The sequence below is a fragment of the Ornithorhynchus anatinus genome, chromosome 1 (genome assembly GCF_004115215.2).
Source record: "Ornithorhynchus anatinus isolate Pmale09 chromosome 1, mOrnAna1.pri.v4, whole genome shotgun sequence".
Classification (NCBI taxonomy): domain Eukaryota; kingdom Metazoa; phylum Chordata; class Mammalia; order Monotremata; family Ornithorhynchidae; genus Ornithorhynchus; species Ornithorhynchus anatinus.
In genome coordinates, this window is record NC_041728.1 from 74,008,814 (window position 1) to 74,032,841 (window position 24,028).

Consider the following 24,028-nt stretch of genomic DNA (forward strand, 5'->3'; position numbering starts at 1 on the left):
TCACTGTACTAAGTGCTTGGGAGGTACAATTCAACAGAATTAGCAGACATGTTCCCTGCACATAATGGACTATGACTTTGAGTCCCTTGTAGGACAAGGACTGTGTCCAACCTGATTATCTCGTATCTACCCGAGCGCTTAGTACAGTGCCTAGCATATAGTAAATGCTTAACAAATACCATTTAAAAAATATATGTTTTGCCACTCAGCATGGCCTAGTGGAAACAGCACGGGCCTGGGAGTCAGAAGGACCATCGCCTTGATTCTATTTAGTTGCCATTGTTTTTACGAGATGTTCTTCCCCTTGACTCTATTTATTGCCATTGTTCTTGTCTGTCCGTCTCCCCCGATTAGACTGTAAGCCCGTCAAACGGCAGGGACTGTCTCTATCTGTTGCTGACTTGTTCATCCCAAGCGCTTAGTACAGTGCTCTGCACATAGTAAGCGCTCAATAAATACTATTGAATGAATGAATGAAAGGGCTTTAATCCTGGCTCTGTCATTTGTCTGCTATGTGACCTTGGGTAAGTCACTTAACTTCTCTGTGCCTCAGTTACCTCTTTTGTAAAATGGGGATTAAAACTGTAAGCCCCATGTGGGACTAGGACTGTTTCCAACTTGATTAGCTTGTATCCACCCCAGCATTCAGAAGAGTGCTCAACACAAAATAAGCGCTTAACAAATGCCATCATTATTATTGTTATTATTATCATTATCTTCTGTAAGCTATGGCTAGCTAGCACTATTTGTATAACCAAGGCCATACACTACATGTCTTTGTAAGTATTAGCTCCTAGTGAACACAGACCATGTCATTCTATTGTGGTTGGTTTTTTAGACATGGTCCAACCCTATATGACTGTGGACATTATTATATTACTAATGATGATCATGGACAAAATACTGACATGCACATTCTGGGAAGAGCTGCAAGTTACAAAGTCTCCAGTACGGCAAGGGAACTTTACCCATTTTGACTTTTACCCTTTCCATTCTCAGTGCATCATCTGATTCAGTACAATATTAATGTGATGTTCCAAAGCAACCTCTCTGAACTTCAAGAGGAGCATCTTAGGCAGATGTAAAACCACTCCTACATGTTTTTGGTTTGGGCTATTAAACTTGCTATTACTGCACAGTATTTTCAAAATGGAATTTGCTGACAGAGGGAGGCAGTGTTATTTTTTTGGTGCCTTGACTAAAAGGCAGTTAATAAAACACACTGCTTGTCTACTCATGTGGATCATGAACAAGGCTTTTTTTCAGATTACCGGTTTATTATTCAGGCTTGCCCACTGGCAGTTTATCTCCACTGCCACTACATTTTACCAGTGAGATGTGTGTATGTGTATGTGCATGCGTGCGTGCGTGCATGTGTGTGTGTGTGTGTCTAACAGCAGTGCCTGAATTGGGCAAAGATATAGTTAATTGCCTAGTAAAAGGCAATAATAATTATAGCATTAATCTATGTAGTGCTCAATTCCATTGCTCTCTAGTTGGGATTATGCCCCTTGCTTTGACTGAAATGCCATACTCGTTATTAAGTGGTTTTTCCCTGAACTTGAGGGAAAGAGACATGACAGAACTGGAAAGGAGTGAGAACTGAAGAGAACACACTACTTAATACAATCACATGTGCTTAAAGTTGAGTACTTGCAAATCAGTGTCATCACTTTTTCATCTATGTACAATCATCAAATTAAGCCCAGGCTTAATGCCCATTCACCTTAGTGAGTACATTCCAATTTTGGGGGGAGCAACAATGAACCAGTCCCTTCCTCATAAACTCCACACATCTAATTAATGGAATGGGAGCTTTTAAATCTCATAGGTATGTAGAATTTTCCTGGGGTATGGATAAATTCAAATCCATTGATTCTGAGCAGTTTGAAAAAGGCATCCCATGAGACCTTCAAGAGTAGCCGGATCACTAGCCAAAACCTATCAATCAATCAATGATATATACTGAGGATTTACTCTGTGCACTACCAGTGGTGATTATTGAACACTTACTGTGTGCTGATCCCACACAAAGCCCTCTTTTCCTCAGCTCCCCCTCCCTTCCGCATCACCTCGACTTGCTCCCTTTGCTCTTCCCCCTTTCTCCCTGCTCCACAGTACTTATGTTATGTACATATCTATAATTCTGTTTATTTATATTGATGCCTGTTTACTTGTTTTGATGTCCGGCTCCCCACCTCTGGACCTTAAAGCCCATTGTGGGAAGGGATTGTCTCTCTTTACTGCTGTACTGTACTTTCCAAGTGCTTAGTACAGTGCTCTGCACATAGTAAGCACTCAATAAATATAAAATGAATGAATGAATGAATGAACAAACAAACAAGAAGCAGCTTGGTTTAGTGAAAAGAGCCTGGGCTTGGGAGTCAGAGGTTGTGGGTTCCAATCCCAGCTCTGCCACTTGTCAGCTGTGCCTCAGTTACTTCATCTGTAAAATGGGGATTAAAACTGTGAGCCCCACCTGGGACACCTGGTTAACTTGTATCTACCCCAGCTTTTAGAACGGTGTTTGGTACATAGTAAGCGCTTAAATACCATTATTATTATGAATGAATGAATCACTGCATTAAGCACTTGGAAAAGTACCAGACAATAAAAGTGATAGATATGGAAGCAGCAAGGCTTAGTGGATACAGCATGGAGCTGGGAGTCAAAAGGACCTGGGTTTTAATTCTGCTTCTGCCACATGCTTGCTGTGTGACCCTGGGCAAGTCATTTAACTTCTCTGGGCCTCAGTTACCTCATCTGTAAAATGGGGATAAGACTGAGCCCTGTGTAGGACAGGGACTCTCTACTCCTGTGTTTAGAATAGTGCTTGGCACATAGTATGCACTTAACAAGTACTGAAATTATTATTTATTATTATATGTTCCCTGCCCACAAGAAGCTTACAGTGTGGAAGGGGAGAGAGATGTAAATTTAAATAAGCAAATTATGGATATATGCATAAGCACTGTGGAGTGAATATCAAGTGCTTGAACGGTACAGATTCAAGGGCCTAGTTAACAAAGATAGGAGGGGAGAGTACAGAAAAAGAGGTTTAACTGGGGAAGGCCTCTTGGAGGAGATGTGATAAGTCTTTGAAGTTGGGGAGAGAGGTGGTTTGTTGTGCATGGAGGGGATGGCGAAATTCCAGGTCAGAGGGAGGATGTGGACAAGGGGTTGGTGGTGAGATAGATGAGATCGAGGTACAGTGAGTAAGTTGGTATTAGAAGAATGAAGTGAGCGAACTGGGCTGTGGTGGAAAAATCAGTGAGATAAACTTTTATGTCGAAGTGGATGGGCAACCACTGGAAGATCTTGAGGAGAGGGAAGGCATGGGTTGAATGATTTATTTAGAAAAATGTCAGGTAGCAGAGTGAAGTATGGACTGGAGTGGGAAGAGACAGGAGGAAGGGAGTTCATTCAACAGTATTTACTGAGCGCTTACTATGTGCAGAACACTATACTAAACGCTTGGAATGTATAAATCGGTAACAGATACAGTCCCTACCCTTTGACGGGCTTACAGTTTAATTGGGGGAGACAGACAAGAACAATGGCAATAAATACCTCTTCAACCCTGACTTCTATCCCTCTGCAGTTTTGCATTTTTTCCTGTCTTCAGGACATCCCCACCTGAATGTCCTAACACCCCAAATTAAATATATCCAAAACAGATCTTCCCAACTAAACTCTGTCCCCCCAGTGTCTTCCTTGACACTGTAAACAGTACAGCTATCCTCCCATCTCACAAGTCTTCAACCTTGGCATTATCCTCTACTCTTCTCTCTCATTCAACTCACATACTCAAACTGTCACCAAATCTTGTTGGTTCCATCTTAACAACATTCCTAAAATGTGCCCTTTCCTATTCATCCAAACTACTACTACTATGATTCAAACACTTCTCCTACCCTGCCTTGACTACTGCATCAATTTCCTTGCTGACCTCCCTGATTCTTGTCTCTCCCTACTTCAATCCATAGTTTTCTCGGCTACCTGGATCATTTTTCTAAAGAAAAAGGTTCAGCCCCATCTCATCACTCCTCAAGAACCTGCAGTGGTTACCCATCTTCCTCCACATCAAACAGGAAATATTACCACTGGCTTAAATGCATTCAGTCAACTTATCCCCTTCTACCTTACTTCACTGATCTCCTATACAGGTTGCTCTTTTAATGTCCACCTACTCACTGTACCACCATCTGGTCCTGTCTCTGGCCTGGAACTCCCTCTCCCTTCATATCTGATAAACGATCACTCTCCCCACCATCAAAACCTTATTAAAAGCACATCTCCAAGAGGTCTTCCATGACTAATTCCTGATTTCCTCTTCTCCACTCCCTTCTGCATCACCCTTGCAACTTGGTTTTGTACCCTTTATTCAGTCCACTCAGCCCCACAGCACTTATATATGCTTATTTTATTTATATCACTGTCTGTTTCTCCCTCTGGGCTGTATGCTCGTGTAGACAGGGAACATGTCTCCCAATTCTACTGTCCCAAATGCATAGTACAGTGCTCTGCAGACAGTAAATGCTCAATAAATGTTTGACACCCTCCTTTGTGCCAGCGTGCTCACTGTGCCTTGCTCTCATCTATCTCTAAGCAGACCTCTTTACCATGTCCTCCTTCTGGTCTGCAACTCCCTCCCACTTTATAACGCCAGACCACCAGTCCCTCCATCTTCAAAGCCTTAAGGTCACATCTCCTCCCAGAGGCCTTCTTCAGTTAAGCCCTCTTTTCCCTGACTCCTTCTCTCTTCTGCATTGCCTCTGAACTTGGATCTGTACCCTCTGAGTATTTGATACTCATCCCTCCCTCAGCCCACATGACTTATTGATGAGAAGCAGCACTGGATAGTGATTAGAGCACAGGCCTGGGAGTCAGAAGGCCATGGATTCTAATCTCAGCTCTACCACTTGTCTGCTGTGACCTTAGGGAAGTCACTTCACTTCTCTGTGCCTCAGTTACCTCATCTGTAAAATGGGAATTGAGACTGTAAGCCCCACGTGGGACAGGGACTGTGTCCAACCCAATTTGTTTATATCTGTCCCAATGCTTAGTACAGTGCCTGGCTCACAGTAAACACTTAACAAATGCACAGCTATTATTATTATATGTTCACAATTTCTTCATATTTATGTATGTGTATCAGCTTTTTAAGTAGTTATTTGTCCTGAAATATTTCTGGGAGTCTCTCAAAGTTTAGTTCTGAATCCCCTTCTATTCTCTATCTACACCCACTCCCTTGGAGAACTCATTCACTTCTATGGCTTCAACTATCATCTCTATGCAGATGATTCCTAAACCTACAGCTACAGCTCTGATCACTCTCCTTCTCTGTAGTCTCACATTTCCTTCTGCCTTCAAGACATCTCTGCTTGGATGTCCTGCCATCACCTCAAACTTAACCTGTCTGAAACCGAACTCTATCTTCCCACTCAAATCACTGTAGACAGCACCACCATGCTTCCTGTCTCACAAGCCCTCAAACTTGGCATTATCCTTGACTCATCTCTCTCATTCAACACACATATTTAATCTATCGCTAAATCCAGTCAGTTCAACTTTCATCAACATTGTTCAATTCTATGTTTTCCTTCTCAAACTGCTACCACATTAATTCAAGTACTTAACCTATTCCATCTTGATTACTGTATCAGCCTCCTTGCTGAACTCCCTGCCTTTTGTTTCTGCCCATTCCAATCCATACTTCAATCTGCTGCCTGGATCTTTTTTATACAGAAACACTCAGTCTGTGTTTCCCCACTCCTCATTAACCTCTAGTGGTTACCCATCCACCTCTGCATCAAACAGAAACTCCTTAAGATCTGCTTCAAATTACCCTATCAACTTGCCCCCTCCTCATTCACCTTGTCCTCTCCTACCTCACCTCACTGCTCTCAGCCCACACACTTTGTTCTTCTAAAGTCAACCTAGTCACTGTTCCTTGGTCTCGTATATCTCACCACCAACCTTCCACCCCCATCCGGCCACTGGCCTGGAACAGCCCCCTTATTCATATCCAACAGACAATTACTCTCCCCACATTTAAAGCCTTATTGAAGGCACATCTCCTCCAAAAGAAGCCTTCCCTAATTAAATGCTCATTTCCTCTTCTTCCACTTCCTTTTACATCACCCTGATTTGCTCTCTTTATTCATTCTGCTGCCCTCAGCCCCACCACACTTAAGTAAATATCCGTAATTTATTTATATCAATGTCTGTCTCCCCATCTAGACTGCAAGTTCACTGTGGGCAGAGAATGTGTCTACTGCCTACTCAACTCTCCCAAGCACTTAGTAAAGTATTCTGCATATCAGAAGCATTCAACCAATACTATTGATTGGTTGATGGACACTACTATCAGTTATATCCTTTTTACTCCCCAAGCTCTTACTATTTCTCTACCTGTCTGGGTCATTAGAATGTAAGCACCTTGAGAGTGGGGACATGTGCTTTGCTTCTCTTAGTAGGCTTTCAATAAATATCAATCAATTGTATTTACACCACTGATCAAAAATACCTAAGGCATCCCCTCCACCTTTGAAGATCCTTCATCTTTGAAATGTAGTAGTTTCAAACAGCAAACTAGTAAAAATCAGCTTCTCAGAAGACACCTATCAAAATTTACAGAGACACAAAACTAAGTCAAGGGTGAAAGAGAAAAAAAGAGTTCAAAGAGTGTAATAAGCTTTGCATCAGGGACTAAAGCAATTCAGTCACAACAACTAAAAATCAGCAGGGGAACTCCAAACCAGATTTTCAAGTGACAAGTCAGCCAGTACACTAATCTTTGATTCCACTTTTTCTTATAAAAATGAAAATGCAACAATAACCTGTTTATGGAAAAGTCTGGGGATCTAGGGTGACATTCAACTTAAAGGAAGTATAATAGTAAAGATAAAGAGACTTCATGGAGACGAACTTGGGGTAATTAAAAAGATAATGAAATAATGAAGTATTTTAGAAGATACAGAAATATATGGTGATTCAGAATTAAGGTAAGAATTGAATCAAACCATCATCCTAACAGTATTTACTAAGCACCTTATATATGAAAAGCATCCAAACAGAAAGCACAAAGCCAAGAGGAGAGAAAGCAAATATTCACCTGGACTAAAACAGAAGAGCTAAAAAGAAGGACTGGGGAAGACCCACCCAAGAAAGGTACCATGTATGTGGCCCAAGCAGCACTATCACAATAACATCATTCAAACATATGCCCCACAGTTACTGTTCACCTTCTCACTGGAACAAAACATGTTCAGGCCTAACCTGCTCTTTGTGGTCACCAGAAGCCAACACCTTACACTAACCGATGTAATGTTATTTTTCCCACAAATGAATATGTTCATGTAGTTGATCCACCCAGGGCTGTGTCACTGGGTGTAGGCATTTTGCTTCTTTAATATTAGGCCCATATTGCTTGGGGGAGAATGAAGGGAAAGGAGAAAGCTTCCACAGAATATCTGCGTATCAATAGGGAGCTACTCGTACTAATGAATGGTCCTTTTTTTATCTAGAACTACTTAAGGAATATATTTCACATATTCTCCTAGTTTTCACTAAGTTTACAAAGGTACAGAGCAAAGAAGAAACATGAGCATTTCAATAACCTTCTGCAAGTGCCTCAAGATTCAAGTCAATGACCTCTAAGGAAGAGGGTGATTTGACAATTATTGCAATGTGGGAGACATTCTTAGAAAGGGAAAAAAGGAAAGTAGAGACCAACTTTACTCTGCTATTAAAGATTGAGGTTTAGCTCATCATTAACTATTTTAGAAAACTGAGGCATCACTTAGTATTTCTGAAGAGACCAGTTTTAAGTGAGTCTTGTAGTCTCCAAATATTCATTCAATCCTCAACAAACAAGAATGAAATATTTTCTAATTGGAAGGATAAAGCTCAATAAAAGAGAGAGATCCAATACTAAACAAAAGTGGTAAGTTGGAGGAAACAACTTTCAGAAGAACAATACGATGTTAGGAATACGTAAGAGAAATCAGGTAGATGTTATAGCTTCAATGACTGCCTTCATATTTTTTTTCCATTTAGATTTCTGCCTTCTTGATAGCTTGGAAATGGAAGATGCTGAGGTGGAAAAGAGCCCTGCAAAATCCATCTTTTCCATTCAACAATTCCAGCTTCTGAAATTCCAAAACACTGGTCTTTGACTATACTGTTACTGTTCATATATATAGCATCATCATGCACGGGCTTGGTTCTGTGACCTTTGGGCATTTTATATTCACCCCAACCTCAGCCCTATAGCATTTAGGTACATATCTATAAATTATATATTATAAATTATTTATATTAATTTCTGTTTTCACCTCTAGACTGTAAGCCTGTAGTGGGCAGGGAAGACACCTAGAAATTCTGCTTTATTATACTTTCCTAAGCACTTAATAAAGTGCTCTGCACACAGTAAGCACTCAAAAAATACCAATGATCATGATGTCATTTGTACTGTCCTGTATTCTAGCTATATGCACTCTGAAATGCTTCTTGCTCATCTTCAGTATATAAGATGAGCACATGTATTTTCAAAGCTCTTTAATTCAGGTAAATTATCAGGGCTGAAAAAATTAAGCATGCTGTTGCAGAGGGGAGTGTGATCAGTGAAGGAGGGGAGCTGATGCAGTTCTCAAGTCAAGATATTAGAAGTTCCTGGATCAGTTCGGGGGCTTTTCAGATGGAGAGAAAGGGGCGGAAAAATCGTGGAGGAAAATCTAACTGACCTGCAAAGATTCACAAACAGGGCCCAGCACTGGGATATTACTGAATCTGAGGGAAAAATGACACTTATTGAATCACCAATCCCATTTCCTGCAGGAACAATGCTTCCCTTAGGGCCCTCCTCCCCAATACTAAACCAGCACCATCCAGTTTGTCTTGTGAGATGTGATTGAATCATACGGCTTCAGGTCATATTATTAAACTATGTGACTAAAATATTCCTAACTTTTCCAATCCAAACACCCCTGAGATCCATTGTAGAAGATTTCATATTCCAAAACTGTTTAGTCTCAAAGGGTGTGGAATATGAAACACCACAGGATTTGCTTTTAAGGAAAAGAATGCAGGGTGATATAAAAAACTTAAACTAAAGGCAATTAATCAAAAACAAGAACAAGACATGCAGAAACTGGCTGACACCAATAATCTTTTCTGAAAAAACACATCCCCCGAGCATTTGGGTCTCGACATTTTTTTTCTTTCCATCTTCCTGCTTTGGCTCTCACTTTATTATTGCACATTTTGGCATCATTCTATCTAGCCTCCAGGAGCATATTCAAGTCCCTGCCTGATCGGGGAGAACATGTTTTGACAATTAGTGGGGCCGTGTGCACTGCAATCCTAAAACTTAACTTTTGTCAAAGACTTTACCACACCCCTACTGCTCTGAAAAGTTAATAAAGCTGTACAAATCGTGGATTGTATTTGACAATGAAGTCTTCAGTCTGCTGGCTAAGTGATTCACTGCACTCAAAATTAAGGTCCGTTTCAGTTTTGCCTCACATATTCTTAAAGAGACTGCATTATCAAAACGTATAAGAAGGCCCGTCTATGCTTGTACCAGCTACCTTTCAAGAATTTGGGATGTTGTCAAATATTTTTCTTCTCCAACCTCTGCCTAATTCTCTGGCTCATGCTCATGGATTCTGTTAATCCATTCTTGTGTACAGAGGTTATTTCCCAACTTCCTCTTTTCAGACTCTGTTTTCTGCTTTTATTAAACCATTTATCAAATGCTTACATGATATTCACTTAGAATGGATGTCCATCTATACCTCATGTGCTTTTTCCCCTAATTGTGAATGAAACAAAGTAGGGCTAGAATAAATAATGATTTGGGTATCCACACCCAGATTTCTACCAGAGTGGTATTTGTATTCCTTGGAGACTGCATGATTTACTAGGTAGCACACTGCACATCTGGAAGAAGCTGTGAAAATAAATGTTTCTTCTCTTTGTCGTAGAGGTAAATGGAAATGTGTCTTCGCATGGGGACAGTTTTAAGTAGACATACAGCAACCTACTTTGTTTAGCTTCTAGTAACCTTAAATCCAGCTACTTCTCCATCAGCCTTATTGCAATCTTCACTTCACTCTTCTCATTGCTTTCTCCATGTAAAGTGATGTGTCACAACTATGGAAGAGATAATCTGTGGTTTTCCTCTTTCAACTCTGTTCAATCTATAAAATTATCTTCTAATTTGTGTTCTTCTTTACTATTAGGTGTTTCCACCCTGGTTTACAAGCACTGAGTTCATAAATATAAATCTCTAGGGACTAAGTCCTCCTGTGTAAAATACAGTACTCTGACAACTCCAGATTCTTCCTAGTGTCCAAGTCAATTCCAGTAAGTTAGTTTAGGGCATCTCATTTATCTTTTCTGACTACTAGAGGACCACGGGGCCCAGATCAGTAAAGAAGCAGCAGGATCTAGTGAAAGGACCATGGGCCTGGGAATCAGAGAACCTGGTTTCTAATCCTGGCTCCACCTCTTTTCTGCTGTGTCACCTTGTTTAAATCACCTAACTCCTCTGAACCTCAATTCCTTCATCTACAAAATGGGGATTCAATGCCTGTTTTCCTTCCTACTTAGACTGTGAGCTCCACATGGAACTTAAGTATCTTGTATCTACCCCAGTGCTTAGTACAGTGCTTCATTCAATCTTATTTATTGAGTGCTTACTGTGGCCACAGCACTGTACTAAGTGCTTGGGAGAGTACAATATAACAATAAACAGCCACATTCTCTACCTACAACGAACTTACAGTCTAAAGTTTACAGTCTTTGCATGTACTAAACACTAAACAAATACCACAATTTCATTATCATCATTATTGTTACTATTATTATCATCTGTAATTTACTATATGCCGTCTCACGGTGTTAAAGGTAAATGTGCCTCCATGTGCCATTAACCTGCTACAAACTATCTAACCAGGATAAACTAAAGTACTTGGCAGTGATTGGCACATAGTAAAAGGCATAATTATTAATATTACACAATTCATTTTGTCATTTTTTCAAGCTCATCCTCAATTTTTTTCAGATATTCATTCAGATTGGTTTTTTAAATGGCATTTGTTAAGTGTTTACTATGTGTCAGGCACTATATTAAGCACTGCATTAAATAATATTTTCCTTTACTAGTTAATTGCTCACTGTCTAAACTGTATAAGATCCTAACCTATAGGAAAGTCTTTTTTCTGTTAATGAGTAAATGGGCAGGACTATATAAAACTCAATTAGCATATTATATTTGAATAAATATATGCAAAGGATCCCAGATGTAATTAAGGATGGATGTATTTCCACATATAGACTTCTCTAGGCACGCACTTTCACAGAGAAACTCATGCACAATAACGACGGCTCACAAAATCATGGCCATTATTTGTTTTCACAAGAATCAATTGTCAGAGAAACGGTTACATAACTTTGGATGTCACTGAACCTTACTTTAGGTGATTTTTCTTATAGCTTCATCACTGTGTTATCTATGCCCTCAGAACTGTTCCAATGTTCACCTCCGTGAGAGTGAGGGACAGTTCAATCTCAAATTCTGAGCTCAGAAGTTTAACGTTCTAAAAGGGGAAATAAATGCTTTTAACAGAGAAATAAATGTGTTGGCTTTTTTTTTTAAAAAAAGCCATCCTCCAAAAGGTCTAGGAAGACTATATTTAATTTTCCAAAAGGAAAAAAAAAAATCTCCATTGACTTTAAATAAGGCATTGAAAGATTCAGCCAAATTACTGATGTAGGAATGTCAATGACAAAAGGAAGGAGTTGTAATTGAATCCCTGAAGCACATAAATTTGCCCTACATGACTTTTTCCCATGTATTCCACCAAACCAGTGAAAATCGGAAACTTCTAAGTTAAAGTTAAATATTTCTTTGGAAAGATCATTGGTGAATCACAATCTAAAAGGCTAAATGAACAATGTACAGGATCCAAATTTTGCCCTTATATAGGCAGGAAAGCACCCACTGAAAATATGAACCCAATTCCCCCAGGAACTAAAGTCATAAGCTAGGGCATTTGGGGAAAACACTTCTTCTAACCACTGGGGAAAAAGCTTGGGACACTGTTGCCTATGCTGCACAGACTGCCGAAATGCAGTAAATGATCTCATCATAGTCTGAAAGAGTTCATGCTTCTCATCACCATGGCGTTACTTCAGGCAGCCAGGAAATTTGGCTCATCATAGGCACTGCTTTTTAACTAAAGTGAAGAATTTGACACAGGCTTCGGCAAGCCCAAAATAAAATCAAGTTGAGGATTTTCTTATAACATCACTTTGCCTCCATATCTTTGACCTGAAAGATAATGTGATTCAGTTTAGATAGCATTTGTATTTCATCCAATACTATTTACTGAGCACCTGGGTGCAAAGCACTAAATATTCATTTAGGAAGTAATGATTCACTAAACTAAAAGTGATTATAAGGAATCCATGCCCACAGACAATCTGCAATGAAAAGTCACTTGCTCTAAAAAGAATTATTTTAAAACCACTTTGCCAGATGCAGAGCATTTAAACATAAAGAGACTGGGTGAATATCTCCGAAATGGGGAATGACTAAATAAATCCTTAGCATGAAACAATCTAAATCCTCTTAAGGCAGAAAGCTTTTATTGTCCCAGTTAAAACCATAGCAACCTATCTCTCAAATTATGATGTCACAGTTGGTTCACCTAGAAGAGGTATTGTTACAACCGCTATTTCATCTGGATATTTTATCTAGATGCCTTTAGGTACTTTATCACCCCTAGATTAGATTGGTCATAAAAAATTTGGATCTTCAACTTCCAGGTTTGCCTTGGTTTTTCTTCTTCATTTTGTGACTGAGTTTCATTATTGCTTCATCATTCAATGCCCCAGGTGTAAGGAAGAGTTAATTGGTTAAATGGTTGAAAGGGTTGAAACTGGAGTATTGAGATATGCATTCAACTACATTATCCAAAAAAAAATCATCTTTTTAGGATTCAAGGCAATCCATTTCAGAGACTTAAGAAAGCTCAAGTTAGTTTTCTGGGCATGCTGGGAGCAATTAAGCTATTCTGGTCACATCGTTCAGTGGCAGAAATCATAATTCATTGCATCAACCATAAAACACTGTGTGAGAAACTACTGATAGTCTGGCTTTATTAGCAAATAGATGTAGGACCTGAGGAAAGATATTTAATCTTGTCATCCCTAAGTTCTTTTACATTCAAAATGGGGAAAAGAGGGGAGGGGCAGAGGAGGAGGAGGAGGAGGAGGAGAGGGAAGGTGGGGAAAAGAAGGAGGCGGGGAGGGGGAGGAGTGGGAAAGAAGAGAAAGAAGGGGGAAAGAAGAGGGGGAGGGGAGAAAAAGGAGGGGCGATGGGAGGAGGAGGAAGGAGAGGGACGCAGGGGAAGGAAGGGAAGGGGGAAGGAAAGGGGGAAGGAGAGAAGGAAGGGGAAGGAGGAAAGAGGAGGGAGGGAATGGGGGGCAGGGAGGAGAGGAAGAGGAAGGAGGGAGAGGAGAGGAGGAGGGGAGTAGGGGGAGAAAAGGAGGGAGGAAGAGGAGGGATAAAGGAAGTGGGAGGAGGAAGAGGAGGATTATATTTGATAAGTGCTTATTATATGACAAGCAATGTATTAAGTGCTGGGGTAGATACAAGATAATCAGGTCCCAAATGGGACTCCCAGCCCAAGTAAGAGGGGGAATGGGTACTGCAAGCCCATTTTCCAGATGAGGGAACTGAGGCACAGATAAATGACTTGACCAAGGTCACATAGCAGACAAATGGCAGAGCCTTATTAGAACTCAGGGCCTCATAAGGAAGTTACAAAGTTTAATCAAATTTATTATTAAAATACATGATTATAATTGCTTTACTCCTTAGTCATGAAAGACAAAGAATTCCAATTTGAGAGATAAAAAAGATACTTGGGAGGAAGCAGAATCATCTAATTCTGCAAAAGGGAATTATTATAGTTTCCTAACCAGCCTTGTGCTTTACTGTCAGTCTGCAATGATTGTAGAAGCCACCAAAATTCCTGAGGCAGGGGATACCAGAAGTTGTGTGAGCGTCCCCAAAAACCAAGGTAAGGAGACATGCATTAAAACTTCAGGGTAGCATAATTTTTAAAAATCCCAAGGAAACACTTTACCACACAATGGGAAACAGCATGGCCTAATGCAAAAACCACAGGCCTGGGAGCCTGTGGACCTGGGTTTTAATCCCTGCTCCAGCACTTGCCTGCTGTCCTGTGTGACTTTGGGTAAGCCTCTTAACTTCTCTGTGTTTCAGTTTCCTCAACTGCAAAATGCCTGTTCTCTCTTCAATTTAGACTGAGAGCCCCATGTAGGACAGGGACTGTATGTATCTTTAATCCACCCTAGTGCTTAGCACAGAGTTTGACACACAGTCATATCTTAACAAATACCATCAAAAAATGTGTATAGGCATATGGGGTTTGTTACCAGAGGAAACTGTACAGAGCAAAAACATCAGTATATTCAAGGGCTCTATTAAGAAATTCCCAGTTAAGCAGTTCACAATAGGCTTCTCCGTGCAGAAGGAGAAGTTAGGGATATTGGATGTACATCCTTATATGTTAACATAGATTTCAAGGAAGGTAAATATCACATGATTCCTCCAATCATCTAGCTGCCACAGTAAAATAAGGAATACTGGACAAGATGAACTATCACTCTCACCGTTTAATAGCTTTACTCCTGGTCCGATGTTATTCTGGTCTTAATTGGGTTTCTGCAGCTGCAACCAGGGCCTCCTATTCCATATGCCAATTTGGGTAAATTGTACCACTACCAACGACCTGTCCCTCCCAAACAGCAGTGATCTAGATGCCTGCCACTGGATGGGGTGTTGAGAGGAGGTAAAAGTGGTTGCCCACCTAGTTCAGATAATCTGCCCTCTTTCTCTCATGCTTGAAGTTCTGTTCATTGGAACTAGAAGTAGCACTACAAAATAATTTTCTAAGGCCCTGGTCCTCCACTTGGTGGTGAAAGAGGAAGATATTGAAGGGCAGTACTTCTATTCAAACACAATTACTACTATTCCTAAATCAATGGGACTCTGCTCTGAATCAGTTGTCTCAGGACTCCTCGCCGGTTCCTCCCAGGTTCTCCACCCTGATAGGAATGCTCCTGGCAGCAGCCTTCCATTTTACCTCTGATGGAAAGGCCAGAGAACTGCCCTCAAGTATCATTGGTCAAACTGAATTAGTTTTAACACCTCGAACTTAACATGTCCACAATAAAAATCCTCATCTTGCCACCCAAATCTTGTCCTTTCCCTGACTTTCCCTGACTTTCCCATCACTGTAAAATACCACCACCATCCTCCTTGTCTCACAACCCCAAAACTTTGGCAGTATCCTCAAGTCACCTCTTTCATTCAACCCACATAATCAATTTGTCACTAAAGGCTGTCAGTTCAACCTTCACAACATTGCTAAAATCCATCCTTCCAAACTGCTCCCACATTAATTTAAGCATTCATCCTATCCCTCCTTGATTAATGCATCAGTTGATTACTGCAACTCCTTATCATGAGCTTTAAACTACTTACTCACCTTGTCCTCTCCTTATCTTCCTGACCTAGTAGCATATCTCCTACTACAACCCAACCTGCACACTTCACTCATCTGATGCCAACCTACTCACTGTACCTCGATTTCATCTACCTCGATACCAACTCCTTGATCACTTCCTGCCTCTGGCCTTGAACTTTCTTCCCCTTCATATCTGACAGGCAATCATTCTCTCCACCTTCAAAGCCTTATTAAAGCCATATATCCTCAAGAGGCCTTCCCCAAAAAAGTTCTCATTTCTTCTTTTTCCCACTCCCTTCTGTGTCACCCTTGCATTTGGATTTGCAGACTTTATTCACCCCTCCCTCAGCACCTATATACATAGTCATAGTTCACTTATTTATATTAATGTCTGTCTCCCCATCTAGAAAGTTCCCTGTGGGCAGGGAACAGGTCTACCAATTCTGCTATACCGTACTCTCCCAAGCGCTTAGTAAAATGCTTTGCACACAGTAAGCACTCAATAAACATAATATGTTGCCTTTCAGAAAGTATTGCATAAAACTAATTTCCCTGCAATGCAGAAGATCAAAATGACAGTCCTACATTGCCCTACCTTGCTCCACATACCAAGTTACTAAAATGCTCTCCTAATGGTGTGGGAACCTAATCCCCTCTTTTTTCTGATTTTACTGATTCACCACTTGTATATTTGCCCGTGACACCATTTTGGCAGGACACAGCCCCGTTAAAGGGCAAGAGCGGCCTGAATTGCAGATAGAGGAAGGAACAATCATTTCATTACCTGTATTTATGAATGATGGCATTAAATAATTTTCCATCTCTCCAGCAGGTAGTGAAATTTTCACAATGTATTCCAGCATAACCCTCGGTTGTCTGCTGTGTCCATAATAATAGCCTCTCTTTAGCAGACATATCCTCTGACTCTCCAGTAACATGGATATCAGATATCTGAAGTAAAACAATGGAAAAAAGTTACATTAGTTCATTTTAGTCCAAACAAATCATTTTTACAACCACAGACACATAAACCTTATTCGAGATTAAATTTAAATTGAAAGCATTTACCCAAAGTGTCATCTGAAAAAAGCAGGCAAGACTAAAATGTGTCCCAACAGAAAAACACAGAATGGAGAAGGGAATATGACTCTCTCATTGTCTTACAAGAGTCTTTAAGCTTTGCGTGAAAACTGTTTGTTAACTTCTTTCACAGTATATAAGACTCATAGTGTCTGGCACATAGTAAATGCTTAACAAATACCATAATTATTATAAAGTATCAGTTATCCAGCTTAGTATTCTGGGCACTACAGGATGCTTGAAGGAACTGTGAATGGCTGCATTCCCAGAGAATGGCTGCCTTTCCCAAACTGATCTAAATGTTTAGGGATGGAACAACTAACTACTGGGTTACTTTGTTTTGGGGGGTTTTTTAAGTATTGTGTGAAACGTTTACTCCCCATTCATTCATTCAATCGTATTTATTGAGCACTTAGTGTGTACAGAGCACTGAACTAAGCACTTGGGAGATAGTGTGACAATAAACAGACATATTCCTTGCCCACAATGAGATTACAGTCTAAAGGGGGAGACAGACATTAATATAAATAAATTACATATATAATTAATTACAGATATGATCTAGGTCCTGTACTATGTGGTGGGGTAACTACAAGATAATCAGGTTGTATGGAATCCTTGTTCCACATAGGGATCACAGTCTCAATCCTGATTTTACAGATGAGGTAACTGAGACAAAGAGAAGTTAAGTGACTTGCCTAGGGTCTTAGAGCAGACAAGTGGCAGAGCCAGGATTAGAACTCAAGGCCTCTGACTCCCAGACCGTGTTCTTTCCACTAGGCCATGAAATATTCAAATCTTTATCAAAAAAGGAGCTCCGGGACTAAGGGAAGAGGAACCTGAGTTGGGAAGTGCTTCCTAAATCTCCCAGAAGGTATCTTCCAGCAATTCCTGCCAACCCAGTTATCCTAGGGCAGAATCTCTAAAAAAAAGTGGGACATTTGTTCTTTTCACTGTTTGCACCAGAGTGTCCGCCTGAAGACACACTATTTTGTCTTCTGGAAAAGCTCTGCCACATAGGTGACTCATAGTCCCTTTTAGCATCTTGTTAATTAATCAATTGTATTTATTGAGAGCTTTCTATTTTTACTGAGAACATGTTCCCTTCCCACAAGGAGCTTAGTCTAGAGGAGGAATTTACAGTCTCGAGTTAAACACATACCATATATGGGCAAAACTTATCCTTGACTATTTTAATTTGAATATGGAAAGTCTCAAGTTTTGGGGTTTTTTTTTACGGTATTTAAGTGCCTATTATGTGCCAGGCACTGTACTACCGCTTATAGTCTTAATCCCCATTTTTACAGATAAGGTAGGTAACTAAGGCACAGAGAAGTGACTTGCCCAAGGTCAGAGAGCAGACAAGTGGCAGAACCGGAATTAGAACTCTCATCCTTCTGACTCACAGGCCCTGCTCTGTCCACTACGCCACACTGCTTTTCAATATCTCTCAGAAACTTTTCAGAACCTCTCGTGACCTGTTCATACTTTAGGTCTGCTTGTGGGAGTGGGATCCTTCATTCTTACCAGGGAAGCAATATCAAGGTTATTACCTAACACGAATATCCTCAACTCTTCCCTCTATAGTCCTACATCTTTATGAATCACTTGTCCACTCCTGTCACTGAATTCTAAAGTCTCTTGGTCAATTCAGGAGGAATAAAGTACACTTGTCTTCTATATTATTATTTCCATCTTCATGACAACACAATTTTGAGAGAGGACTCCATTGGTTTACTGTGATCTAACATGATCTCTCTTGGGTCACACAACAGGTGTGAAATACAGCAGTGACTGAGACTCAAAGGTACCTGTCCACCTGCCACCTAAAACTTAACAGGTCTAAGATTGAGCTTGTTATCTTCCCTCCCAAACCCTGTCCTCTCCCTGACTTCGATGTCACTGTGGACGGCACTACCATCCTTCCCATCTCACAAGCCTGCAACATATCCAATCCGTCACCAAAACCTGATGGTCTCACCTTCACAATATCACCAAAATCCACCCTTTCCTCTCCATCCAAACCTCTATCTTGTTGGTACAATCTCTCATAAAATCCCGACTGGATTACTGCATCAGCATCCTTTCTGATTCAACCTCCTGTCTCTCCCCACTTCAGTCTACATTTCACTCCACTGCCTGGATTATCTTTCTACAGAAACACTCTGGGCATGTCACCCCCCTCCTCAAAAATCTCCAGTGGTTGCCTATCAACCTTCTTATGAAGCAAAAACTCCTCACTATTGGCTTCAAAGCTCTCCATCACCTTGCCCCCTCCTACTTCACCTCCCTTCTCTCCTTCTACAGCCCAATCCACACACTCTGTTCCTCTGCCGCTAATCCCCTCACTGTGCTTTGTTCTCACCTGTCCCACCGTCGGCCCCTGGCCCACGTCCTACCATTGGCCTGAAATGCCTTCCCTCCTCACATCTGCCTAACTAGCTCTCTTCCCTCTTCAAAGCCCTACTGAAAGCTCACCTACTCCAGGAGGCCTTCCCAGACTGAGCCCCCCTTTTCCTCTGCTCTTCCTCCCCATGCCATCACCCCTACTCCCTCCCTCTGCCCCACCCCACTTCCCACACCACAGAACTTGCATATATTTGTACATATTTATTATTCTATTTATTTTATTAATGATGTATATATATAATTTATCTACTTTGATGCTATTGATGCCTGTCTACTTGTTTGGTTTTGTTGCCTGTCTCCCCACTTCTAGATTGTGAGTCCGTTGTTGGGTAGGGATTGTTTCTGTTGTCAACTTGTACTTTCCAAGCGCTTAGTACAGTGCTCTACACGCAGTAAGTGCTCAATAAATACAATTGAATGAATGAATGAAATGAGTCTTTCCCATTTAACCTACTGCACTAAAGATACTAATATGACCTTAAACTTGAACATCTTTTCCATTTTTCTCAGATATTACGCATAGGAAGCAATACAGCCTAGCAAAACAAGCATGGACCTGGGAGCTTGAGGACCTGGGTTCCAATCCCAGATCTGCCACTGGCTTTCTGTATGACCTTTGGCAAGTCAATAAATACACTCAATTAAATACAATTGAATGAATTAATGAATATGTGCTATACAGTAAACGCTCAATAAATAGGAGTGATTGAGTGATTGACTCACTTGACCAAAGTCTCACAGAAGACAAGTGGAACAGCCGCAATTAGAACCCAGGTTTTCTGATTCCTAGGCCCATGCTCTTTCCACCAGACTACTCTGCTTTCTCTCCCAAGTGAGTTTTGGGAGACTAGGATCCAGACACAAAAAAATAAGACTCTTAAATTTCACATAAAAATAATTCACACACTTTCAAGTCTGGACTCTGAATCCCCCACAAAAGGGAGTGCAAATTTATTGTTTCAAACGGCAAAGTGGGTACCAAGAGGCCCCTGTTTTCAGCTCTGCTCTTCAAAATTCTGAGTTATCAATGAATCTATGTAGCTCCATGGGGAGGAAGTAGGTTTTCCCACTGAGCACATTGGTTGATTGGTCACATTAAAATGTAAATTAAATAAGATTCTCCCAGTACCACAAAAATTCATTAACTATACTTTACAATCCATTAAGTAAATCAGTTGGTGTCTCTACTGAATTAACAGGGTGAATACTCGGAAAACAAAGTGGGAAAGTTGCATAACCATTTTTAAAAGTTTAAGAATCTGGAATAATTGTGGCAGGCAAAACAGACTAATCATTTCTGTTGACAAAGCATGCTGTAAACAGGAATTATAGTTTGCCAAAGACATGAGAGATGAATTTTTATTTCAGTAATGATTCCTTTGGATGGAGAGAGAAAAGGAGGAAATATGAAAAAAATATATAATTATGCTTTATACCTGGAGAAAATGCTAATAGTGAAATTCATCTGTGAGTGCATATTTAACTGTCAAGCCAAATGTGGGACCCACAGTCCAGGCCTCACTGTGCTCACAAAAAGGCTGACTCTTGCTGTGTTGTCCTGATTGAAGCTCTTGGTGCTATTTTCCCTTTTGCCCCCTTGTCTCTCATTCCCTATGATACTTTTCCTCAGAAAGAGACCCTCCTTTCTTGGTGGCAGTTCAGCAGGCTGGTCTACTCTTGGTGACTGACTCCCGGTTTTCAGCTGTGATGCAGTATTGTCAGAGGCTTTATCTTACTGGGCCCTTAAAACATTTACTTTCATCTCATTGATTTTGTTCCCAATTTCAGTTTACATACAGCAGCTCTTTTGAGTGTCCTGCTGTCACTCATTCTTCTCAGGTGTCCCACCCAGTGTAGTTGTGTCAACAGGAGCAGAGCTGCTTTGATGCTAGGGCACCGACTTTATTCTAAACCTTCACTGTTGTGTGCTGCCTAAGTAGTTCATTTCTGGGGTAGTGTAAGTTCTGAAACACGAATAAAAATATGGTTCCGAGAATGACTTTCCTGCTGCAGGCTGTTATACCACCTCAGTTTTCTTAGGCTCATCATCATCAGCTATTGGCCCTCATGATCCAGTGAACTGGTATATGATCATTTGCATGTCTTCTTGTGTGGATACCTCGAGGGCACAGTCAACTGCATATGGCAGCCCTTAAATGATTGTCCTACAGAACAGCTGATTGAATTCTACTTCTATGCCCAGAATTTCAGATAAAACCCCAATATCCACAGCATCATTCTAAAGATATGAACTTGCCCCTTGGGCATCATACTTTGTTAAAAATCTATTTCCAAGAAAATTAAAGCAATCCAGTCTTTGCCCATAAGAGTTTAAAACCTTACAACACACTACAAAAACATGAAAAGATATTCAGAAAACTCCAAGAAATAATGTCAGCCAAATATTTACACATAACCCATGGCATTTGCAGAAGTACTGACTTGCTAGAAAGTAAGAGCTAAACACAAAATTGCTGCCAAAATTCAGTGAGCCACTTTTGCTATCATTTTAAAAACTATGAACATATTTAAAGTTGCCTATTCCCACTTAAAAGTAGCCCTGGGCAATAGCAATGAAGCTCTGCATAACCTTTATAGTAGGTAACCTGACAGAAAATGGGACTGAAAAACAAAACTTCAGAGAATCCTTTAGGAGTAGAAGTCAATTCTCAGACAGTGTCCTAACTAGTTCTGTACTTCCCAGCCTCCTTCCCTCTGTCCTCCACCTTCCTAAATAGCCACTTGCAGCAATGTCGAACTTTCTGCCCTGGGCAGAGGTGGAGGATGAGAAGGGACATGCCCTTTTCTGCTGTAGCTGTTAAAATGCAATAAGTAATTTCATACAGAACTTGCGTGGGGAACAGCTGAATGGCAACATTTTCAATACCATTTTTCTAGTCCTGCAATGGGCAGAGCAGGGGGCCAAAGGCTCAAATATGAATATTTTCAGGAGTTTCCCTCTTGAGCATTGCAAGTGAATGAAGAACCTCCTGGCCTTACTGTTCTATAACAGTTTGACATACCGTTATAACATCCCAGAAATAAAGCCCATTTACCCATTCCAAACATATGCACACCCAAAAATGGTGCCTTCTCTCTTTTCTTCACTCACCTTATCTTTCCTCCCCACAGAAACTCTATGCAGCTGGAATGATAGTATTAGATTAATCTCACACAGTTGGAATGGGGTTTCAGTGAAAGAAGCGCTTCTAGGATCAGGGTGATTAATCCCAATACCGTGGAGACAATCTAGGAACATTCTTTGTCCTCCAGAAGCAGACTTATTATATTTATTCTCAGCTGTGCGTTGGGGTACCACTTAAAATAGCACTTCCTGCTCTGCTATGACAGCTCATAGTTTGGGTAGGGCCAGGCAAATCTGTAACCAAAGTGCAAGTCGATGAAGGGTACACTCAGTAATAGTACGCTGAGAGGAAATATACTTTTGCCTCCAAAATTGAACCCAGACCTACTTGAGAAGCAGCATGATCTCGTGGTAAGAGCATAGGACTATGAGTCCCAGGACTTAGAACAGTGCTTGGCACATAGTAAGTGCTTAACAAATGCCATCATTATCATTATTATCTGGGTTCTGATCCCAGCTCCACCACTCGCTTACTCTGTGAACTTCTCGGTGCCTCCTGGTTTCCTCATCAATAAAACAGGGATTGAATACCTGTTCTCCCTCCCACTTAGAATGTAAACCCCATGTGGGGCAGGAACTGTGTCTGATTGGCATGTTATATGTACCCCACTGCTTAGAACAGTGAATGGCACAAATGAAGGGTCCAAAATTTGAACAAGTGTTAAATTATTATTATTACCCGTGAAGTTAGTGGAGAATTAATTTTGAATCTTCAGAATTTTCTTCCACACCTTGTTACTAAAAAAATTAGCCACTCCCTGGCCAGTTACTCAGCTATTCACTATCTTTATACATTCAGAGTGAGCTTGTCAGAACAGCTTTACTGTCTCTTTTAAACCTTCTGAAGTAAAACTTGTTGACTATTTGATTTTTTTCTTATATGTAGATACTTTAACATCTCATGAGGAAGATTTGGAGGTCTTGGTTCTTTGGCACTTGAGTACACTAATAATTTCCAATAACTTCTGTTTCTAGTCAGAGTAGAAAACCAGTTCATGGTTTGAATCAGCCTAGTTCCGAGCCACATACCCAGAATCCATTTATTAAGAAAATGACAGATCAAGTCTAAAACTCTAAACAAGATCTACTCTGGGAAGCTATGTTCACTTTAGAGTCTAGAAATGTATTTTAGTTGTAAATCAATGAACTAGAGATTATATCCAACCCTATTTAAAATCAGGAAATTTAAAATGTTGGGCCTCTACCGTTAGCTAAATTGCAACAGTCTTACAAAACTAGGTCAGCTGAGGCTGCAAATGTCAAAGTCCTCTGGCCAAAAGTTAATGTTACCAGACAAGAGGCCACTCGTAATGTCCTATTTTTACCCCCGTTGCCATACAAAAGCAGTATAGAGTACCCAAGAATGACAAGGTCCACACTTCAGATAGTCACTCATTTTCATCCAAACCCAAATTGTGGGTGGAGATTACGCATTTGCACACTATGTAATGCAACACTATGTCCTTTATGCAAATGCTAAGGAAACTAATTTTCTGATTTACTTAAAATGGGCAAATTCTTACCATCTCTTTTAGGATATTGTATATTAACTAAATTTCTGTAAAAATAATACTTAACCCCACACCTAAATTTCTTTCTGCTTTACATAAATTTAGGCAAAAACAAATTCAACTCCGGTCACGGTAACCAAGGCAAGAATTTCTAAATGCACAGAAATCCAGATTAATGGTCAAGACGCTTTTAAAATGGTTTTTTCATGACTGTTTCAAGCCAGTTGTCAGAAAAAAGTTGTTCCTATGGTCCCAGATGCTTGTAAATTCTTTTCAATATTTCCAGAAATGGATGGCAGTGTGCCTTATTGTAA

General features: G+C 40.4%; 1 protein-coding gene across 1 annotated transcript in view; it reads right to left on the reverse strand.

The window, feature by feature from the left end:
* The window catches only part of LOC100073893 (dystonin), a 416,997-nt gene that overhangs the window by 138,478 nt on the left and 254,491 nt on the right, over window positions 1–24,028 (reverse strand). The window contains exon 10 of the mRNA XM_029062300.2: window positions 16,354–16,520. Coding sequence (XP_028918133.1) covers window positions 16,354–16,520 — 167 coding nt within the window. The remainder of the gene's footprint in view (window positions 1–16,353; window positions 16,521–24,028) is intronic.